Here is a 19,132-nt window from a genome sequence, read left to right as displayed (position 1 = left end):
AAATATACTGAACGCAAGCACCCGCCTTGGGCTTTTAAGGTGATTGCACTTGTATGGCTGCACACAGGAGGCCCCTCTCCATGACACGTGGCTTCTGAAAACTCACCACAAGCATATCGAACATATCCTTCAGCAAAACATTTATTATATTATATTCTTCTGCTGACATGCACCATCTCATAGAAATAAAAGTAGCTTCTCTCCCCGTTACCTGGTTAGTCTGATTTTTAAAGCAGATTCTCAAATATCACAAGACTTCACACTTTTCTGCCCATCTGAGAACTGGGGTTACCACTATAGCCTGCAGCGCAGAATGCTGACTTACTTGCATCAACCTGATTTCAGGTCTTGGAATCCAACATTGTCATCCTGACACGTGTAATCACTATCTTTACCCTGAAGGCAACTGAAGGCACTTCTTCAGACAGAATGTGGATGATACAATTCTGTTTCTGAGACTGTGGTACGGAAGCAAGCTAAGTTTGAGGACCTCCAACCTCATACTGCAGAAATGAAGAACATTATCACCCAAAATCTTTTAAATCTACAAATTCAATAAAGCACAGAGAAAGCATACAAAATGAGAACCAGATACGGGGAGTTCTGTTGTTCTTCATCTAATGACCTAACAATAATAAATATATAGTAGAGCATCATTTAGGAAAAAAAAATGCTTTTAAGATCCCTCACCTTTCACACAGTAATGTGAAAGAAAGACTGTTGATCCCTTGATTAACACTGACTCTCTTTTTTAAGTAAGCAATGAAGATGACAAAGATTTGGTTTTTCCATGCAGGAGACAGATATGCTCACTCCATGTGTGACAATTTGGTTTAAGTTAAACTGGCAATATCAATGAGACTGAAGGACATGCCTAAAATGCTTTGCTGAGTTGGGACCATACTCCACATAACTTTCTCTTGCAAGAGCTATGTCCAGCTGCTCACTGAACAGTCAGGAGACAATGCAGATATGGAAGTTCTTCCATATTTAAAAGCTGTGTTCATACCCCCAAAAAATACAGTCCGGCTTCCCTTTTTATAGAGAGGAAAAGAAAGCCTGGTGGCTGGGAAAGAATTAATAGCGTGAGGCCAAACATTCAGCTGAGGACCACAGCCACCAAACAGCTTTCATAAGAAGATTTTACTGTGGGTGGTTCTACAATGCCAAGGTATCTGGAGACTGCTTTCTAGCTTAGTCAGGAGGATTCATTATTGCATTACTGACATGAAACTTTGAAAAAATATTGATATTTAAGTGCATGGTTACAGCTGCATGCAACTCTCAAAACAGGTTTCAATAAAAATAATAAAAGATCTCATAAACATTAAAGATATTTTCGTATCTAAAATTGGGGTTAATAAGTAATCGAACAAACTGATGTTCAAAACCATTCAGTGCTGTTCATTTCCCTGCTCCTGACAGAACCAAAGGAATTACTTTTTCAGATACAAACAGGCATATCCTTCTGTCATACAGAAAAAAACCTAAGAATTGTTTAATTGACAGTGGTATACCTGAGCGATGATCATAATGACAGTATTAAAATCATCACAAGCAACCTTACCCACGCTTGAATTCTAGATCATTTATGTAAGATGTAAATCTACTGCCATTATCAAGTTTTACATACAAAAAACAGTAACAATATTTTAAGTGAAACCGTTTCAAAATCAAATACCTGCTTAATGCATTATGCTTCACCTCCCATGTTGCATATTTTTGTTGACTATCACTAATGCGCACATGGCATAATTGCAATGGAAATTTAAAAACTTGGTGTTACAGAAGATCTCTGCTGGGAAGCCACCAATAGCAGGTACGAACATACTGCAAGATAGGCTGAGCATGTCATTCCAAGAACCACATACAGTGTGAAATCCAAGAGAAATGTACTGGGAAGAGTAAAATTACTTATCAGTGAAAGGTGGAAATTTAAGGATGTATCACAGAATGGTTGAGGCTGGAAGGAGCCTCTAGAGGACATCTTGACCAAGCCTCTAGAGGACATCTTGACCAAGCCTCCTTCTCAAGCAGGGCCACCTAGAACAGGTTACCCAGAACAATGTCCAGACAGCTTTTCAGCATCTCCAAGGACAGAGTCTACAACCTCCCTGGACAACCTGTGCTAGTGCCTCACAGGAAAAAAAAAAAATTCTTATATTCAGTGTAGTTATATAAAATATTCTATTCAGCAGCAAAACCGGATTAAGATGTTTCTATACACACATTCCTTCCCAATGCATCCATCATTTCCTTCCTCCATCCACGCTGTTCAGATCCCTGTTCTCCGTAGGGTGCAGTTATTTATGAAGCTGCACTATGTAGCAGGTTGCTGAATTAATCCAACTTTAAAAAGCTACAAAAAAACTTCCTCAGGGGGAAACAACAAAAGAAACCTCCCACAAGATTTTGTTCCTCTTCTTGTTTTCTTGTTTCTTTTGGTTTTGTTTTTTTTCTTTGTAAACCCAGGCATCACTGAAATCATGACCCACCAGCAAACAGTAGCATGGCAGCAGGGACACTGGAAAGGACTTTCAAAGCAGCTTCATGCCGCATCGTGTAGCACCCTCAGTGCTGTCGCTGCAAGTCGGGCTCCCGAGGAAGTTGTATTTTGTGGGTACTCAAATTAACACCGAAGTCTGAACTGAACATAACGCTTTCACTGAGCGGAGAAGAGGTGCAGGATATGGCAATCATACACCCCCAACTCTTCCCCTGAATACAGGCCATGCTTGAAAACACATGTAAGTAACATGACTCTGCCTCAGCTGGCGCTGAACCCGACAGAGCTAGGAAGTTAACATACTAAGCCAAGAAGGCGGCCCTCTATTTGTTTTCCATATACAAGCGTGAAAGAAGACACACTTCAGTATTTCAGGGATGTTTTATAGCCATACTGCATGCTGCACATTGTGCTAAATGACAGTGCCGGGGAGGGGCAGGGTGGGAGCAGGAATCTTTATATAGAACTGAGAGCAGTAATTCAGCCACTGACAGTCACATGAATACAGCCTTGCTGAACACAAACAGTGTCTTTCTCTGGTATTAGGCTATTAGGCAGATAAGGCTTCACTTTGGATTTAAAAGACTTAAACTGACAAACGATCTTGTTTTTCTTCACCCTGCTAACCGTGGCACAGGGCAGGAGGAATCTCAGCACTTTCCACTGCTTATGTAACAGGTGTACTCATAAATATGCAAAGATGATTTGAAGATACAGTTTCTAATCCATGCTTTATGCCTGAACAATTTAAATGGCTTTCATCATGTAGACAGCATTGCCGGCTCTTTGCAAGTAGTTCCTTCATAATTTCAGGCTCTGTAAGCTGTATTTTTGTTTAGTGTGGGTTTCACATGAATTTAAAAAAAAAAAAAAAAAAAAACAAACCCACACTGAATGGGAGTATTATTAAGAGAAATGCATTTTTAGATGGAAAATAAATGTCATTACTTATCTCCAGATCAGATTTCAAAAAATGTAAGATGCACGTTTCTCCATAAATGCCTCACACTGCATGGAGAAAATCCTAATCTAGCTCTAAGCAAACACGATAAAGTAGAAGTAAACAGCAGTAACCAAAAAAAGCAAACATCAAGCGTGATTAGCAGAACACATATACCTCAGCTAGTGTCTCTACAGTCTTTGAGTTTCAGTAGTTAACAAGTCTGTTACTCCAAGACAAGAATTTGTTTTAGGTCAACTTATAAGATTTCAATTTTCAGCATGTTGATCCTGACATGTCTCATGAGCACGCTTTCACATGTGAAAAAAAGAAGCTATTGCAAAAGGAGTCATTACATGAATAATCTACATCATGATCCTGCACACAAGTCTGCTGTTTAAGAGGACTGGTGGAAAGACAGATGACCAAGGAATGGAAATACATGGCACAGGATGGCAGACTGACCCTGACCTGCCATACCAGGGCCAGGTGCCTTTGGAGAGAAGCACCAAAGGTCAGAGTTTACAATGAAACAATAGGGAAAAAACAGAGCGAGAGAGGTGAGGAGTAGCAAAAATGAGAGCAAAAGGAACGTATGTTGGCTTTCTCTGTCACATAAGAAGAGGTGATACCGACCACGTGTTACCTTTCACAAAGGACCAGAAATGCTACAGAGCTTTTGTGATCACTCGTTACTTCCAGCAAATTGGTAACAACTTCTCTAAATATGGACTAGTTTCCCAGTCCTGAATGGGGTCCCTATCTTTCCACTGGGAGTACATCCTGGCCTGTTGTTCCATGTATGTGAATGCTCTGTCTGAAATGCAAAACTTCTCTTAGTACCAGCAATGACTAGACACAAAGAGAAGAGGAGAAGAAAAAGTATCTGTTTCTTTCTACCATACACCCTGGCACAGATCCTTAAATATCACAGATTGTTTCTGACTATTCACAGACATAGCTTTAAGTGGAAGTACACCCAGTAGTGCAGTCCTGATGCCAACATAGTTTTTGCCATTTATTTTTAGGTGAACTGGACTTCATTCCGAGTGAAAAAATAAATACAAGAATATATTTTGGCAAAACTCACCCTCCCTCCTTATTCAAGCCCCTGAAAATGAAGCTTTGGCTTTTACGTTGAGAGTACTCCCATACTTCTGTTTTGGGGAGACTTTATTTACCCCCTTGACTGTACTTCCTATTGTAATTTTGCTGTAATTCCTACTGTACACTCATAGGTGCCCAGCTCCAGGAGGTGTGGCTGCTTTTTTATCCTTGCTGGGCCCAGGGGTGGAATGCAGAACCCGATGAGGGAGGTGACACAGTCCATGAAAAACAGTCATACAGTATTTTCAAAAGAAGCCTGGAGAAAAACAGATGCCACGGTATTTCAGAACTATATGGTTACTTAGATGCTTTATTCTCTCTCTTAACCCTGACATACCCATGTGAGCAATTTTTCATGAAGCAGCATAAATAACATGTTTTATTATTACTTAAATAAGACATTTAGGTAGCATTTATGAGCTACCATTTTCAAACTATTACCTTCCACAAGGCCCCCACTAGCGAAACAACTTGTATCTACAGAGAAGTCAGGGGAGTCTTCTTTGGGTGTCTGAGTTAGAGCAGATTTATGACAGAAGTAAAAAGACTGTGTAAAATTTAGATCATGAAGTTGTTCATGTTAAAAAAGCCAACTCTAAAAAAGAGTTGGCTTCTTTCTTCCCAATTTCAGTCTAACGCAAATTGAGTATGTAGGACTACCTCAGCCCTAAAAAAGTACAGAGGAGCAAGTTGGTAGATGAGGCCTGGAGTTATTTCTAGTACATCCTGAAGCAGAATGGCTCATAAAGGAAGTTAGATCTGAAACTACATTTATTATTTACCAAAAGTAACCAATTACAATCATTAACAGCCAAAGTGCACCTGTAGCAACATACATATGCAATTTGTATAATAGACCTAACACTGCAGGTGATATTTTCCTATCAAAATACACAGAAAAGCATTTTGCAGGTCAGCCAACGCCAGACCACCACCTAGGAATGACAAACAGCATTATACAACAAGAGGACTTCAGATTGAAAATCCTTAAGCTTCAGAGGTGCTGTGGTCTTTGCATGACCTTTGGGACAGAGAAGAACCCAGCATATTTCTTGAATAGTACAAAGAGCTGGTGCATGAACCAGCCTAGATTCCTCCCAGAAGGACAGAGAAACTGGCACTGACAAGAAAGAGCCCAGGCTTCCTATACTTGTTGTTCTAAAAGTATACTATGGAGGGAAAACTCTTAAGGACTAGGTTACCAGAAGTTACCACATGTCTCTAAAAGGTCCAACAGTCAAAGATGAAATTTAACATCACTGTGCCTACTTCTGGCTCAGGCATCCCACACACTGCTTCTTCACTTTCCCACCAGGTGACCCCAGTCACCTCACTTGGCTGCACAGCATCCTTTGCGGAACAAAAAACAGATAGGAGGCTGACCTTCAAAGCTAAAGAAGAAATACTGGACTTGCCAGGAGCCCTCATCTTCCTCAGAAGTACCATCAGCAGACAATACCGGCCGAGGCATCACTGTGCTCAAGAAGAAAAACAGTGTCTGGGCTAAGCAAAAGGAAGTATCTTACTTCTCCCACTGCAGACAAAGGAATATGTTCTCTCTACATTTTACTGTTATTCCAGAAGTGGTTGCCTCTGGAGGTCAAAGATACCAGCTTTGTGAAACTCCCAATAAACAAAACAGTTTTCACAGACCTTCTGATGGCATCACAAAGGCACAGAGACATTTTCACTGCTCCTATACCCTTTACCTATCACCACGGTGCAGCGAGCAAACCCAAGTTACCACGACTGGCCAGTGAGGCAAAAGCAAAGACATCAGAGCAAAGAGCAGCCATCCTGATGAAACCTTCCCATGAGAACTGGGTTCGCCTTCAAAGTAGAAATGGGCTTCTCATTAGCTGCAACTTAGCATGCTGGAAAAGCATGGATTCAAGGCTTATTAAAATCACATATGGAATTACAAATAATAATAAAAAATTCAAGAAATACTAAAAGGGAATGGAAGAAACAATATTCGCAGATCTATTAACTAAAAATGTACACCATGATATATATCTATTGTATGAAAGTTAAAAGGAAATACACAACTAAAGCAGGAAAATAATACACTAACTGTCTTACTGCAACTCATTTCATTGTTGAGTACAGACCTCACCTCCCTGAAGTATCAGGGAATAGGATGCAGGAACGATTAATCTTCAGAGGAAGTGAGTGCTTTCTTATTCTTTATCCAAATGATTAAAAAGGACACTACCTTTACGTAAAAGCCAATGATCAAGCTACATATAACAAATTTTAAGGGAGCTTTTAAAAATGTTATTGTTCTGCCACTTCATGCTTATACAGAAGTCCCCTGAGCTACACGTAAATATACAGTATTTAAGCAAGTATTATCAAGAGCGGCTGCACTTGATATCCTCTCAAACTGTAATGTATGCACATCCTTACAGTGTTCAATATTGATTTAAAACAAATTACTACTGCAAGTAAATGTCAAGTCATCACTAGTAAACTACTGAAAACATACTAAACCTGAAATTCTCAACTGTTGCAGTGTTTTTTGAAGTTACCAGAAAATACATATCATAACACTGGACTAAAACATTTATAAAATGCCACTACAAAAGTACTTATCGCACTTAAACTGGCGTATTTCCAGTCAAGGGTGGATTCAGTGGTTTACGTTATCTATCTACATACATGAACTTCTTACATTTGGTATTCCTTAGAAAGGAGACTTCTGTTAAGTCTACCAGTGGGTAGGTTTTTTTAGAAAGCTGTTGAGTCTTTTCTATGCAAGTGTTTCAGTGTTTATCTAGCCTTATTAGTGTTTTCTGTCTTATCTCCGATATGAATTTGTCTAACCTCCCTTCCTAGGAGTTGGATTTTCTCACGTTTTTGACTGCTAATGTTGCACTAATATCGCACTATGAGAAAGTATTCCTCCTCTCCCACACAAGGTTTGTCAAATAATCAAAATAAACTCCCCTTCTTTCTCCTGGTTAACAACGTTTATTAGGACTGCTTTAATCCCCAACGTCCATGTCTCTACTCTTGGTCACCCTTCAAGATCTCTTCTGAACTGTTTTGTCAAATTCTCCCAAGCCTGTGGTATGGATACTCATAGGACTAAGGTCAGAGTTTGTGAGAGACGCAGATAAAACCTTGTGACTGGAATGTGTCAAATGCTTTAGTAGCGTAAAATTCATAAATATAAAATGTAAGACTTTTTTCATCATCATAAAAAAAAAAATCATTAAATTTAATTCCTGATAGTCTCATTGTTGCTCAACACAGCAAACCAATCTTCTCCATTACAACATGGAGCTGATAAAAAGTAGAGCCGATTAAAAGTAGAGCCATTTAAAAGTATCGCCAATCTGTTATTTTCCCTCTCAGAAGTAAAAATTGCTCCACAGTCCAACAGTATTTTTTTCATTTTTTCCTGGAAAAAGTTAACCCCTCACTTCACAACACTTAGAAAAACTTACACCATCTTCTAAACAACGTATTCACCTTTTTTAGACTAAAAAATTTGGCAAATGAAACTGGGCTCTTCCAGTGAATTCAGCAGAGGGGTTTGCCATTGTCATCATTCAGGAAAGAAAAGGGATGTTTCTGCATTTTGCTGTTTCACTAGATAACTGTTGTTTGTTCATCCTCAGGCATCTGTCAAAGAAGTCTAGCATTTCAAACACAATTTCCATTTTAAGATTCTTTCTCAAAGTTGAACTGTTTGCATGTCACCACAATGCCATCGTTTTATTTTTTCAGGCATTTACCAAAAATATTATCCCGTTATTTGAAATACATCTCTTTCAACAAGGATAGGAGAGGCGTAGCATGTAAAATTCTAGATTTTGCTCATTCTCCTTGCAATTATAACAATGAAATATATGAGTTAATATGACTAATGAAACTCAAATGAAAAAAAGATGAAGTTTCATTATTTTCTATGACCTCAAGGCATGTAGCTCTATGAGGCTGTAGTTATAGAGTATATGGATTTCGGAAAGAAACTTTATGTACAATTTCAGAACTGTTCCATAAGGAGATACTAGAACCCCAAAGACCAATTGGTCTATTTTCTCATTAAATGGTAATAGATGCAACAGCCCTCTAATCATCCTGCTAATACTGCATAGCTCCAGCTGGAGGGGCCACACAGAGTGGATAGTCCAGGCCTGCTTTCTATGAAGAGATTGTTGCTAGGGTCTCTTTATTTTGCGAGGCTGTTTATGGACACATGGACATCCACACACTAGGAAAAAGAGTGTCAGCACACTTCGTTTGGATCTCTAAGCCAACCAAAAGTCTCTGAACTTCTGCTAGTCTAGGCAGACTTGCAACCACCAGCCCACCAGCGAAAAAGCCGGCTCCATTACTTACACTTCAGTATTTGTCACAGAGTTTGTTAAGAAACATTTTCCTGGCTTCTGAACAGCTCCTACCAGACCAGACTTACAAGATCTTTTTTTTGATATTTTAATCTTACATACAGATCAAGCCAAGATTCAAATGAAGAAATTGCAGATGTCATGGTTAGTGTGGAGGTATGGTTTCTGGATCCAGAGACAAATAGGACCAAACACAGATCCTAACATCCATTTTTACTTCCATATAAGCAGACAACATTTGAAGAATCCCTCCTTCCCCTCAATGGCCACCATCCTGCAGACCCAGCCGTACCCGTAAAAGCAAACACCACCTCAAACGGCCTATAAATGGTTCAGTGCAGTCTTTGGAAATCAAATAGCCCCTTCAAAAAGCCATAGGAAACACCTTCCCTTCCAAGTTATCAGGATACTTTGTAAGAATTCTTTCTTTCTCTAGTCATGTACCCATTTAATAGGATACTCTTAAAAACAGGTCATGGAGACCAAACATCATATCCTTTTCAATGTTAACTTCTGCTGTAAAATATGCAACAATTATCCACACCCCGGCACCTAATGCTGCTCTAAGCACTGCAGCTTATGCCGATCAAACTGCCAAGAACCAGCAATCAACTCTGTTCTCAGAGAAGGGACTACAAGAAGCACCGTGACATGCCTTCATTCATCCCCCGAGAGCCATGCACAGGCTGCTCTGGTAGGACTCCACGAGGCCTCGGGGCCAAAGCTCCCTCTTCTGCAGCCAGAGGCTCCAGCCAAAGCCGTGGCCATGGCCTTCCAGCATGTGTCTCAAGCTGAATTGCTTGGAGTATTCCTATATTTGCTTTTTTTATTGCAGAAGATCATGATGTCCCCAATATGTTTTATACATCTTTTAAAGTTATACTTAATCCTAGCAATAAATAATACTGGCTAGCAATTAGAAGCCCTAGCTAAGATTACTGAAAAAAAACTTGATTGATTTATACAGGCCTAAAATGAGCAATTCCCTGATGCATTCCACCACGTGGAGTTAAATGAAACCAGTTCCAGTTTTTTAGTGTATGTTTACCCTAGTAATACAAGGAAAGACCAGAAATAACCCTGCAGAGAGCAATCATGCTTTGGAAATGCCCCCCACACCACCCCACAGTCAAGGAGAGAATCAGGGGCCATTATTAATGATCAGGAAAGGCTCTTAACAAGCCAGGAAAAGACTGCTGCATCCATACCCCGCGGCTGGGGCTACTGACTTCAAGGAGGTTCTCAAGAAGAAAGGGAGAAAAAAGGAGGCGGGGGAGGAGAGAACACAGAATGGGATCATCAGGAGTTTGGCAAAAATGAAGCTCACCCACTGGGAAGGTAGGGGAATATACATGCATAATTTTACACGGATTAAGAGTTTGTGTCAAATCTGTGATGTGCTGTGGTGAATTCTCATACTGCAGTGAGTCATCTTGTCTGACAGTTGCCGGGGAATTAAAGCAGTTATTTTTAAAAAATTATATGTCCTGCTTGACGCGTTATACAAATAGCCTCTTAAAAAATTAAAATGCAGTCAATGCATTTTTAAGTATAGAAGAGCTATGGTACATTTAGGATTCACTGTACCACACCACAAACATCCATTCTGAGCTATGAAAACCTAAAGGAGTCTATTGATGTCCCTTCAGAGAAACATTGATCTTTCTGCTGCTCCCAATCCAAATCCTCCATCAAAAATTAGTTTATTATATCTGCCTTTTATACAGCATGAAAATATTTTTCCCTGAGAAAAATTAAACACAAAGGGAAGAAGTGTGCTAAATCTGAACTCCTTCGATACCAAAGGATATTTGGTTTGCTAGAATAAAGACTATTCAAATCAAAATGACAGCATTCCCCTTACAATGGGGTAACAAAGGCAGGTCAATACCCTTCTCTAGAAAAGCAGCATGTTGACTCACAACCATAGGTATACATCGCACTGTTGGTTTGGCAAGGGGAAGCAGTGCTGGCTTCTGCTCACTACACTGTGCAGCAGAATCATGCAGACATACCCTGAAGCTGCAAAGGGCAACTCCTTACAATGCATGTTCTCGTTATAAATATGTTGCTTACTGCCTGTTTTGCCTATAAAACTGACACCCCACTGGCAATTTTCACACATCCCTGGGAAAAGTTTTTCGAGTATGTCTGTTGTGTAATACAGTAAAGATCATCTGAATGATCTATTAAGTGTAACCCTTGGGCATCAATGCTGCTGAACATCAGCTGGCAATAAAGGTATATTTACAGCATGCCTTCGGGACAGCTGTTCTGGGAACATCCTGGAGATTTGCATAGTCTATTTTACAAGGCATTACAATGTACTTCTACTGAATAAGTGACAGAGAATCCTTTCGACGCAACACCACCCATTAAAAGCCCTTCAGTCCAAATAGCACAGTAAAGTGAAGTAGGTAGATAATTTAAAAAAAAAAACAAAAAAACAAACTTCAAATTCCAGTGCCTTAAAATGCAAATGGTTATTAACTTATGAGTGAATTTAACCTGTTTTTAAAATAATCAAGTTACAGTCCCTCTCCAACTTGAGCACCTTCCAAGAAACAGAACAGCTGATGAGAGGAGCTTCATCTTACAAAGAAAGAAAAGGTTTTGTTGCCAGAGCTCTTGATTTTATCATAATTCCCATGGTAGTTAGTATCTTTTCTTAAAGCCTTAGATCTTGCACGTAACTTACATGAAAATTTCAGCTTTATGTATTTTGAGTAAATTAGTCCTCTCTTTGCCAGAAAAAGAACTGAAAACATAAGCCAACTGCACCCTAACAGCTCAAAAAACAACAAGAAGCAAATGTGAGTATTGAATTTCTTAGTTCATTTCTCACCTAAACTCAGAAAGTATTAACACACTGTCATTGTGCAGGTGATACCCACTTGCTAAGCAGAGCACTATCTCTCAAGGAGTGAATTAAAAGGATGATTTGAGACCCAAATCACAGAGGTGTGCTAGTTATTGAAATTTTCACACTTTGAAACCTCTCCACAGGTGAAGAGTCAGCTGGCAAATGTTATGGAGAAATATTAACTAGAAAAGCTAACTACAGTTCTCTGGCCCCAACTCAGTGACTACATGCAGGCAATAAAAGACAGAACTTATACCCAATAAAATAATAAACCTGGCCAGACAATGACCCCAATCAACCCAAATAATATTACCAAATATAATCGAGCCAGTTGATACAATAAAAGCTGAGGACGAAATTAATTAGCTGAGTGCACATCCAGTGCCTTTGGAAATAAGTAAACACTCACTAAAGATCTACTGACACTTTCTTGAAAGTGCTCTTTGGAGAAAAGTTCAGACTTTCAAAAAAAGAAAAAAAAAAACCTGCTATGCCTCATATGTTTAAAATGGAAGAGGACTGGAAGTATAGTATGGAATATAGGGAGAATAGTTTCTGAACAGGATGGTTTTCACATTTTCCATGTGGCGTCTGTGGTTCTTTAAGGGTTTCTGCTATGTTATCTGACACTTGGATAAAATACTGGAAGAACTGTAGAGCATCTTTTCCCAATTAATTTTGGTTCAGGAAGTAATTGGAAGGGCAATATAACCTTGTATATCCTTAAATTGAGGGGAAAATGAGAAAACTATTTGGGGGGCTGCTTTTTGTTGTTATTTTAAATTCTTAAGTGTTTTTAAGAATGGAGGGGTTGTAGTATTACATTTTTTTTTAGTAAGACAGCACATTTCAGGACTCTTGGTTTTATTAAATCAGTTCTTCAGTTAACAACCCCCAAGCTATTCTAAAAAACAAGATGATTCATCTATTTCCACCCAGTACAATTTTATACATCGTTAGAAAACTAAAGCCTCGTAAAATTCTAAGCAGCCCTAAAGAACAACTACTGCAGAGTGACACGTTGATTGCATCAGCCTAGGAGGGCTACAGTTTTCAGCAAAGCAAGCTTTAGTACGCTCAGTGGAAACTACTAGAGTGTCAAAGAACACGTATGTAACATGCCAGCATCAGGCACATTCACTCAAACACAGCAAAACAAATGTTTTCAGAGTATCTGGTGGGATAAGGATGATTCCACAACGTCTAGTATTCATAAAATTTAAACTGCTGCTGCGCTCCTATGTTTTGAGAAACCCAGAAGCAATTTGCCCCTCCCAAAATGAAGTGAAAACACCGTCAAGAAGTGTGCTATTGATGCCTTAAGCTGAACGTAACATTACATGCCAACACATCAACATGAAAGTCATTCTCAGCTCTCATCAAGAGTGCTAGGCTACCTCCATCACTCGCTCCTTGCGTGGGGCAGGCTACCTGCACGCAGGCACGGAGGACACTGGTAAGCATTTCTGATTCTAACTGATCTTCAGCTTCTAAATCATAATAATGAAAGTAACGAAAACTAAAATGGTTATTCTAATTTGCACCCATAGTACCTTTTAAATAGCTATGTTTAAAACAAAAAAGCCCATTCGGACCACAACAAAGGGGAGGTAGAAGGCATGTGGCTTGCCCACAATAACCAACGGGTTAGGATTGCCACAGAGACGATCTTAGCAGAATACCAAGTAAACAGCTTCCTGACAAACTGCTCCTCCCTCTCAACCAACAAGCAGTGCAGAACTGCCTAAACGCTCACAAAAAAAGGCACTTTGCCCTACCATCTAAAAAGCACGTGCTACCTGCCCGGCAGCAGCCACTTCCTGAGGCTCTCCTGCCTGCATCCCTGCCGCAAGTGAGGCCATGCCTAGTGCACACCTGAAAAAGGAACTCAGAATTCAGCTACATGAAGGGGGGGAAACACCACTGCCAAATTTAAATGTATGATGACTACCAGTGAAGACCATAATCACAACATCTGCACAGTGCCCGCTGTGCTAGTGACACAGTAACTAGCGGTCTGGTCACACGGACACCAGCTATTTTATGTTAGTTAGGTTTTGAGATGCATTGCATGGGTATGACCCGCGCTATCGCACAAGACACTTCCAAGAGCTAGGAAGGAGACAGGTTTAGCTCACTCCCAAGAAACAAATCTTGCAATAATCCTGCCAGTGCTCCTCTCTTTTTCCACAAAGCAGCAGCTTGCTTTCAGAAGCCGTTCCTAAAGCTGCACTGTCCATAACAGGTTCTGGCTCCAGAGAACCAGGTTGCTTGGGTACGAGCAGCAGCTGTGAGACCCACAGCATTCAGCAGCACCAGAACTGAAAAACTCATGCTCACAAACAACACAGCAAACGGATTCAGGCATCCAGCATTTGAAAAATATTTTCCTAGCAAGTCTGACTCAGGAAAGCACTTTAAAAAGGGGCACAATTCACGGCAGTCACTCAGCTCCCAATGTTATCAATGAGACCCAAACATGTGTTTAAGCATGCAGTTGCCTGTCTATTGCCTTCAACGGTTTCCTGCTTCACGAAGGCAGCAGAGACCCCGTAACACACGTGTGTTAAAACCTCTGTCTTGTGAACTTTTATGTATATGAGTGTGTATCTCAGTGAATGTACTCCGCTGAAGCCAGTAGACTGGCTCGTTACTGTCAAGTTAAGCACACAACACAAGGTGCTGCACGTTCAGGGCATAAAGATGTACAAAGTTGCCTTGAAAACCATGTTAACTCTGAGTTACCATGGCCAGAGTAGGACCAGTCTTCTACAGCACAAAACTGTACAAATTACTGATCCCACTATCTGTAGGGATTAGTTTTGGGAACAGGCCAGGACTCGCAACACGGGTGCTTTAAGCAGTGAATGATTTCATTTTCTCAGGCACTGAGCACTGTCACGTACTTGAAGAGCACATCAAGAGCAGCTTGGGGGGAAGACACTGAAACCGGGACGCTGACCCTTTCTCCACCCACCTCCCAATTCCAACTGACCTTCTTTTAGGCTGCCACAGTCAGAAAACACAAGCTATCCCGTCTGCTGGGTGTAACATCAGTGGCACAGAAGGAAAGATCTGTCAGTGGGCTAAATTCATTCCAGCTCTAGCTGCAGGGAAACTACAGCAGTGCAGAATACAGATGTCCAATTGCAAACCACGTCCCACTTCCTCAGAGCCTTCTTGGATTTTGCTTACAGCAACAGAAACTGCACTGTAAAACTGTATTACAACTTCAGTACACTGAATTAGCATATTTCTTATTGAAGGTCTATGCCAGTTTGATTTTGGTCTTCTGCAAGCATTTACTAACAGCTGTTTTAATTAGTATCTCATTGGTGTGTAGACAAAGATGTGATACACACCAAGAAGCATTTTCTGCATGAAGCGAGAACATTACGTATACCGTGATATAAACAGTCCTTCCTCCCACCCTCACTACCACAGATAAGGGCCAATCGACGGGCAGTGCATCACAGAAAGGCAATATTGTATATAATTCCTCTTATTTCAGGTTTTCAGGGCACCCTCGGGGAGGGGGAGGCACAGAAATGAGAGCCACAAGCAATCCCAGCAGCTCATTCTCCTCTTCACCCTCAAAGCATTAAAAGGAAAATACAATGTCAACATCAGCTCCTCCCTGCTGATGAAACTGGCTCGAGCGCATTTTACTTTCTGGCTTGGAGCCCTTACAAACCGTTACAAAAAGACAGAAAGACAGACAGACAGCTCAATATATCGACGACTTCCAATAACCAGTTTGGGCCATGCTGGGTCATTTGCCCCTTCTGTTAAGCGCTGTAGCCTCTCGGTGGTGAATGAACCCTGATATTTGGGGTTTTCCGTTATAAAAAAGGGGGGGCAGCTGATAGCAGTTTTTCATTTCAGGAAAGAGCCAACCCTAGCATCAGTGTATGTGTATAAATACTCCCCACTCTCTTCCTCTGGGAGGAACAGATTACATCTGATACACTAAAATCGTCTCCAAGACTGATGGCACTCTGGGCGCTCAATCCCCATCAGCGAGGGATCCTGACAGGCACTAATCGCCGCCTGCCTCTCCTTCCTTAGCCGGAGCTGACTGACACACATGGAAACGGGGAGCTGGAGCCAGGCTGAGGAGAGGAGAGGAGGGCGGGCTGGGGCTCCGGCTCATCCTCCCAGCCACGGCAACGGCAATACGCGGGCTGCATGACAGCCTTCCCAACCCGGGAACCGGCGGAGCATCAAGATCAACCACGCCAAGAAAATCACCACAAGATTTCAATTATACGTGTAAAAAAAAAAACAAAAAAACCACGCAATTTAAAAAAAAAAAAAAAATCGTTTCCCCTAAGCGACCTAACTCGTATTGTCCAAAACGACCTTATCAGGGGGTATTTTGTTGCAACCGACACACACACGCATTTGCGCGGACTCCGCGGCGAGCCCCTCGGTACGGGCAGAGGGGGGGCTGTGCACGCAGGTACACGGCTCATTTCCGTGAAGCTGCATTTTCGTGGCAGGGCAGGAACCCCCTCCGAGCCAGCCGTACGCATTTTTCCACCTCCCGCACCACAGCCTGCGAGGCTTGGGGCGGCCGGCCCTGCTGCCAGAGCCCCTCTCCCGCCCCCGCCAGCGCCGCGGCGGAGAGCGGGCGGAGGGGGAATTCACAGGTAGAACAAAACACCCGCGCCGGTATCCTCCGCCAGCCCGCCGGCGGGAGCGGGGGGAGGTCCGCCGGGAGAGCCGGCGGGGGCCGGGGCGAGCCCCGCGGCAGCCCGGCGGGCAGCAGGGCCGCAGGGCGGAGTGTGCGTGGAGGGGAAGGGGGGGTGGGGGGGGGGGTAGGGAGCGGGCCGGGGTCTGCCGCGCCGCGCCGCTCCGCTGCCGCGCGCCCGCGCCAACCGCCGCCCGCCCCAACCGCCGCCCGCGCGAGGGCCGGGCCCGCCCCGCCGCCCCTTTACCTTCGGAGAGCTCCAGCTCCAGCTCGGCCAGCCGGGCCCTCACCTCCAGGGGCAGGGACACGCTCTCCAGGCTGCGGTCCGCCATGCTCGCGCGGCAGGGGGACGGGCTCTCCCCTCCTCTGGCTGCCCCGCTCTCCCCCCTTTGTCCGCGGCTGAACGGGGAGAGGGAAGGCGGCGGGGCCGCGGCGGCTGGCTGAGTCCTCCCCGCGGTCTCAGCCGGGCATGCAGCGGGGGGGAGGCGGGCGGGCGGGCGGGCGGTCCGCGCGGGGGGACGGGGCGCGGAGGGAGGGAATGCGGAGGTTTCTCCTCTCCTCTCCTCCCCTCTCCTCCTCCTCCTCCTCCTTCGCCGCCTCCTTCAGCGGGGCCCCGCCATGGCTATGGCTGCTGCTGCTGCTGCTGCTGCTCCCGCCGCCGCCGCCGCCCGCCCGCGATCGCTCCGCATCGGCTCCCCGCCGCGCCCGGCCCGGCCCACCCCCCGCCGCCCGGCACCGCGGCGACGGCGGCGGCTCCCGCCTCGCCTCGCCTCGCCTCGCCTCGCCTCGCCTCGCCTCGCCTCGCCCCGGCCCCGGCCCCGGCCCCGGCCCGCTCCTCCCTGCCCGGCTCGGGCTGGCAGCGGCGCCTGGCGCTGCGGTGCCGCTGCCGCGACTGCTGCTGGCCAGGCACAGCGCCGCTGTCACATCCACGTGACCGCGCCGCCCCGCGCCCCCGCCGCCGGCCCCCAGGGGGCGCCCCAGCGCCGGCGGCGCTCCGCGGGACCGCTCCGCGGCCGCGCAGCGGGACCGCCCCGCCCCGCCCCGCCCCGCCGGCCGGCTCCCTGAGGCGGCGTTGCCCCGGGATGGCGCCCCGGGCCGCGACCACCCGCGGGGGCGCCCCGGGCTTCCCCGGCCCCCGCTCCGGGCCCCGGAACGGCCTCGTCCCAGCGCTTCGCACGTGTACGGTGGCTTGAGGGCGAGGCGGGTGCCTTGCCGCCTGTTCGTCCCGAGAGCCCCGCCTGGAAGTAGGTCTTCAGGTCCCCGTTGTACCGAGGAAGCGCGGGAGGGAGCGAGGTGCTCGAGGCGGGCCGGAATTGGACACCAGAAAGGCGAACTGCGGCCCTGCGCCCCGCTCGCCTTCCCCACCTGCTGAACAGCTGCCAGCGTACCCCTCTTTTCACCTGTATTCCCTGCGTTCCGCCAACTGCTGGCGGGCTTGGCAGTGTTAGGTTAACAGTTGGGCTCGGTGACCTTAAGGGTCTTTTCCAGCCTAAATGATTCTCTTCTGTTCCAGACAAGCCGTGGCAATTCCGGTACCTATATCGCTAAACCCTGGGTGCACGTTTCCGTGACAGAGTAGCGTGATCTTAATATAATAAAAAAGAACAGAGTTGATGCTGTGGTGTGCCCGTGCTTGGCACCGGCGTGTACCAGCCGACACTGCGCCCGTATCTGGAGAACGTGGTAAAAGGGGCTGACCCGCCAGCACTCCTCATTACACCGCTCCAACATAAGAGGGAACTGTTTTGAAAACATTTAATAAAACTCCCTTTCAAATCAACAAATATATTTCACAAGGAACATCTTCCTTTCTGTCTTTTTCTCCCTGTACATATTTTCTTCCTTTTTTTGTTTGGGTTGGGTTTTGGTGGGGTTTTCTTTGAATCTCTCACAAGAAGGAAGGAGCAAGATACCACAGCACCTATCGTTTCAAAAATCCTTGGGAGTCCCAATGGTAGGACAGGTCTTAGGGGGACACAACACTAGCAGAAAGAAAAGGCGTAATCATCCCCAGGCCAACCTTGGCTTACTGGCTTAGTGTTTCAGTCAGTGGAAGAAAAGCAAGGATGTAGGAGTTTCTTCAAAAGATAAAGCTTAGGCTGCAACTATACTAAACAATGTAATTTTTTAATACGTTGTGGAGCAAAAACAAATTACATCATATTACCAGCTGTGCTGAACTGGCGTCAACACTGGAGCAATTCCTGCAGCATGTGTAGGGCTGGTGGTTTCTCCTGTTTTTGCTGGTTTTACCAGCCTCAGACGCAGGAGAGCTGTTTACACCCAGATCATGGCCGATGCCAGCATCCCTTCAGCCAGACCAGTGGCAGAACTGGTTGGGATACTTTGACGAGGTTGCCTGCCGTAAACAAGGCTTGAACACAAAAAGTGCCTTAATTTTATGGTGCTGCTATTTGTTCTATTGTCATATATGTTGACTTCTAGTAACCACTCCCGGGCTACTCTTTAATACACTGCAAGATGAGAGCCATCTGGTTAGCCTCTCTTTAGCAGGGCCATTACTTTTAGCAGCATGGCAACACGCATGCCATTTAGGGCTATACAGACGCCTCTCCCCCAGCGCTGTGCTACACAGGGGTAAGATTTTTACCTTTTGTTGAGCGCTGCATGTTTCAAATACAGACATTTAAAAATTATCCAGGTC

The 19,132-nt window shown here is 44.4% G+C and overlaps 1 protein-coding gene across 4 annotated transcripts in view; it reads right to left on the bottom strand.

Annotated features, from left to right (window-relative positions):
- The window catches only part of DIP2C (disco interacting protein 2 homolog C), a 336,675-nt gene extending 319,479 nt beyond the window's left edge, over window positions 1–17,196 (bottom strand). For 2 of the 4 annotated variants that reach the window (XM_069778160.1, XM_069778161.1), the window contains exon 1: window positions 16,715–17,196. In XM_069778160.1, the coding sequence (XP_069634261.1) occupies window positions 16,715–16,799 (85 nt within the window). In that variant the 5' untranslated portion in view covers window positions 16,800–17,196. The remainder of the gene's footprint in view (window positions 1–16,714) is intronic. The other 2 variants (XM_069778163.1, XM_069778164.1) reach the window with 1 other exon arrangement.
- Window positions 17,197–19,132: the final 1,936 nt, after the last annotated feature.

The sequence above is a fragment of the Haliaeetus albicilla genome, chromosome 2, assembly GCF_947461875.1.
Source record: "Haliaeetus albicilla chromosome 2, bHalAlb1.1, whole genome shotgun sequence".
Lineage (NCBI taxonomy): Eukaryota > Metazoa > Chordata > Aves > Accipitriformes > Accipitridae > Haliaeetus > Haliaeetus albicilla.
The sequence above is the reverse complement of the archived record's forward strand: the minus strand, read 5'-3'. Positions and strand labels throughout refer to the sequence as shown.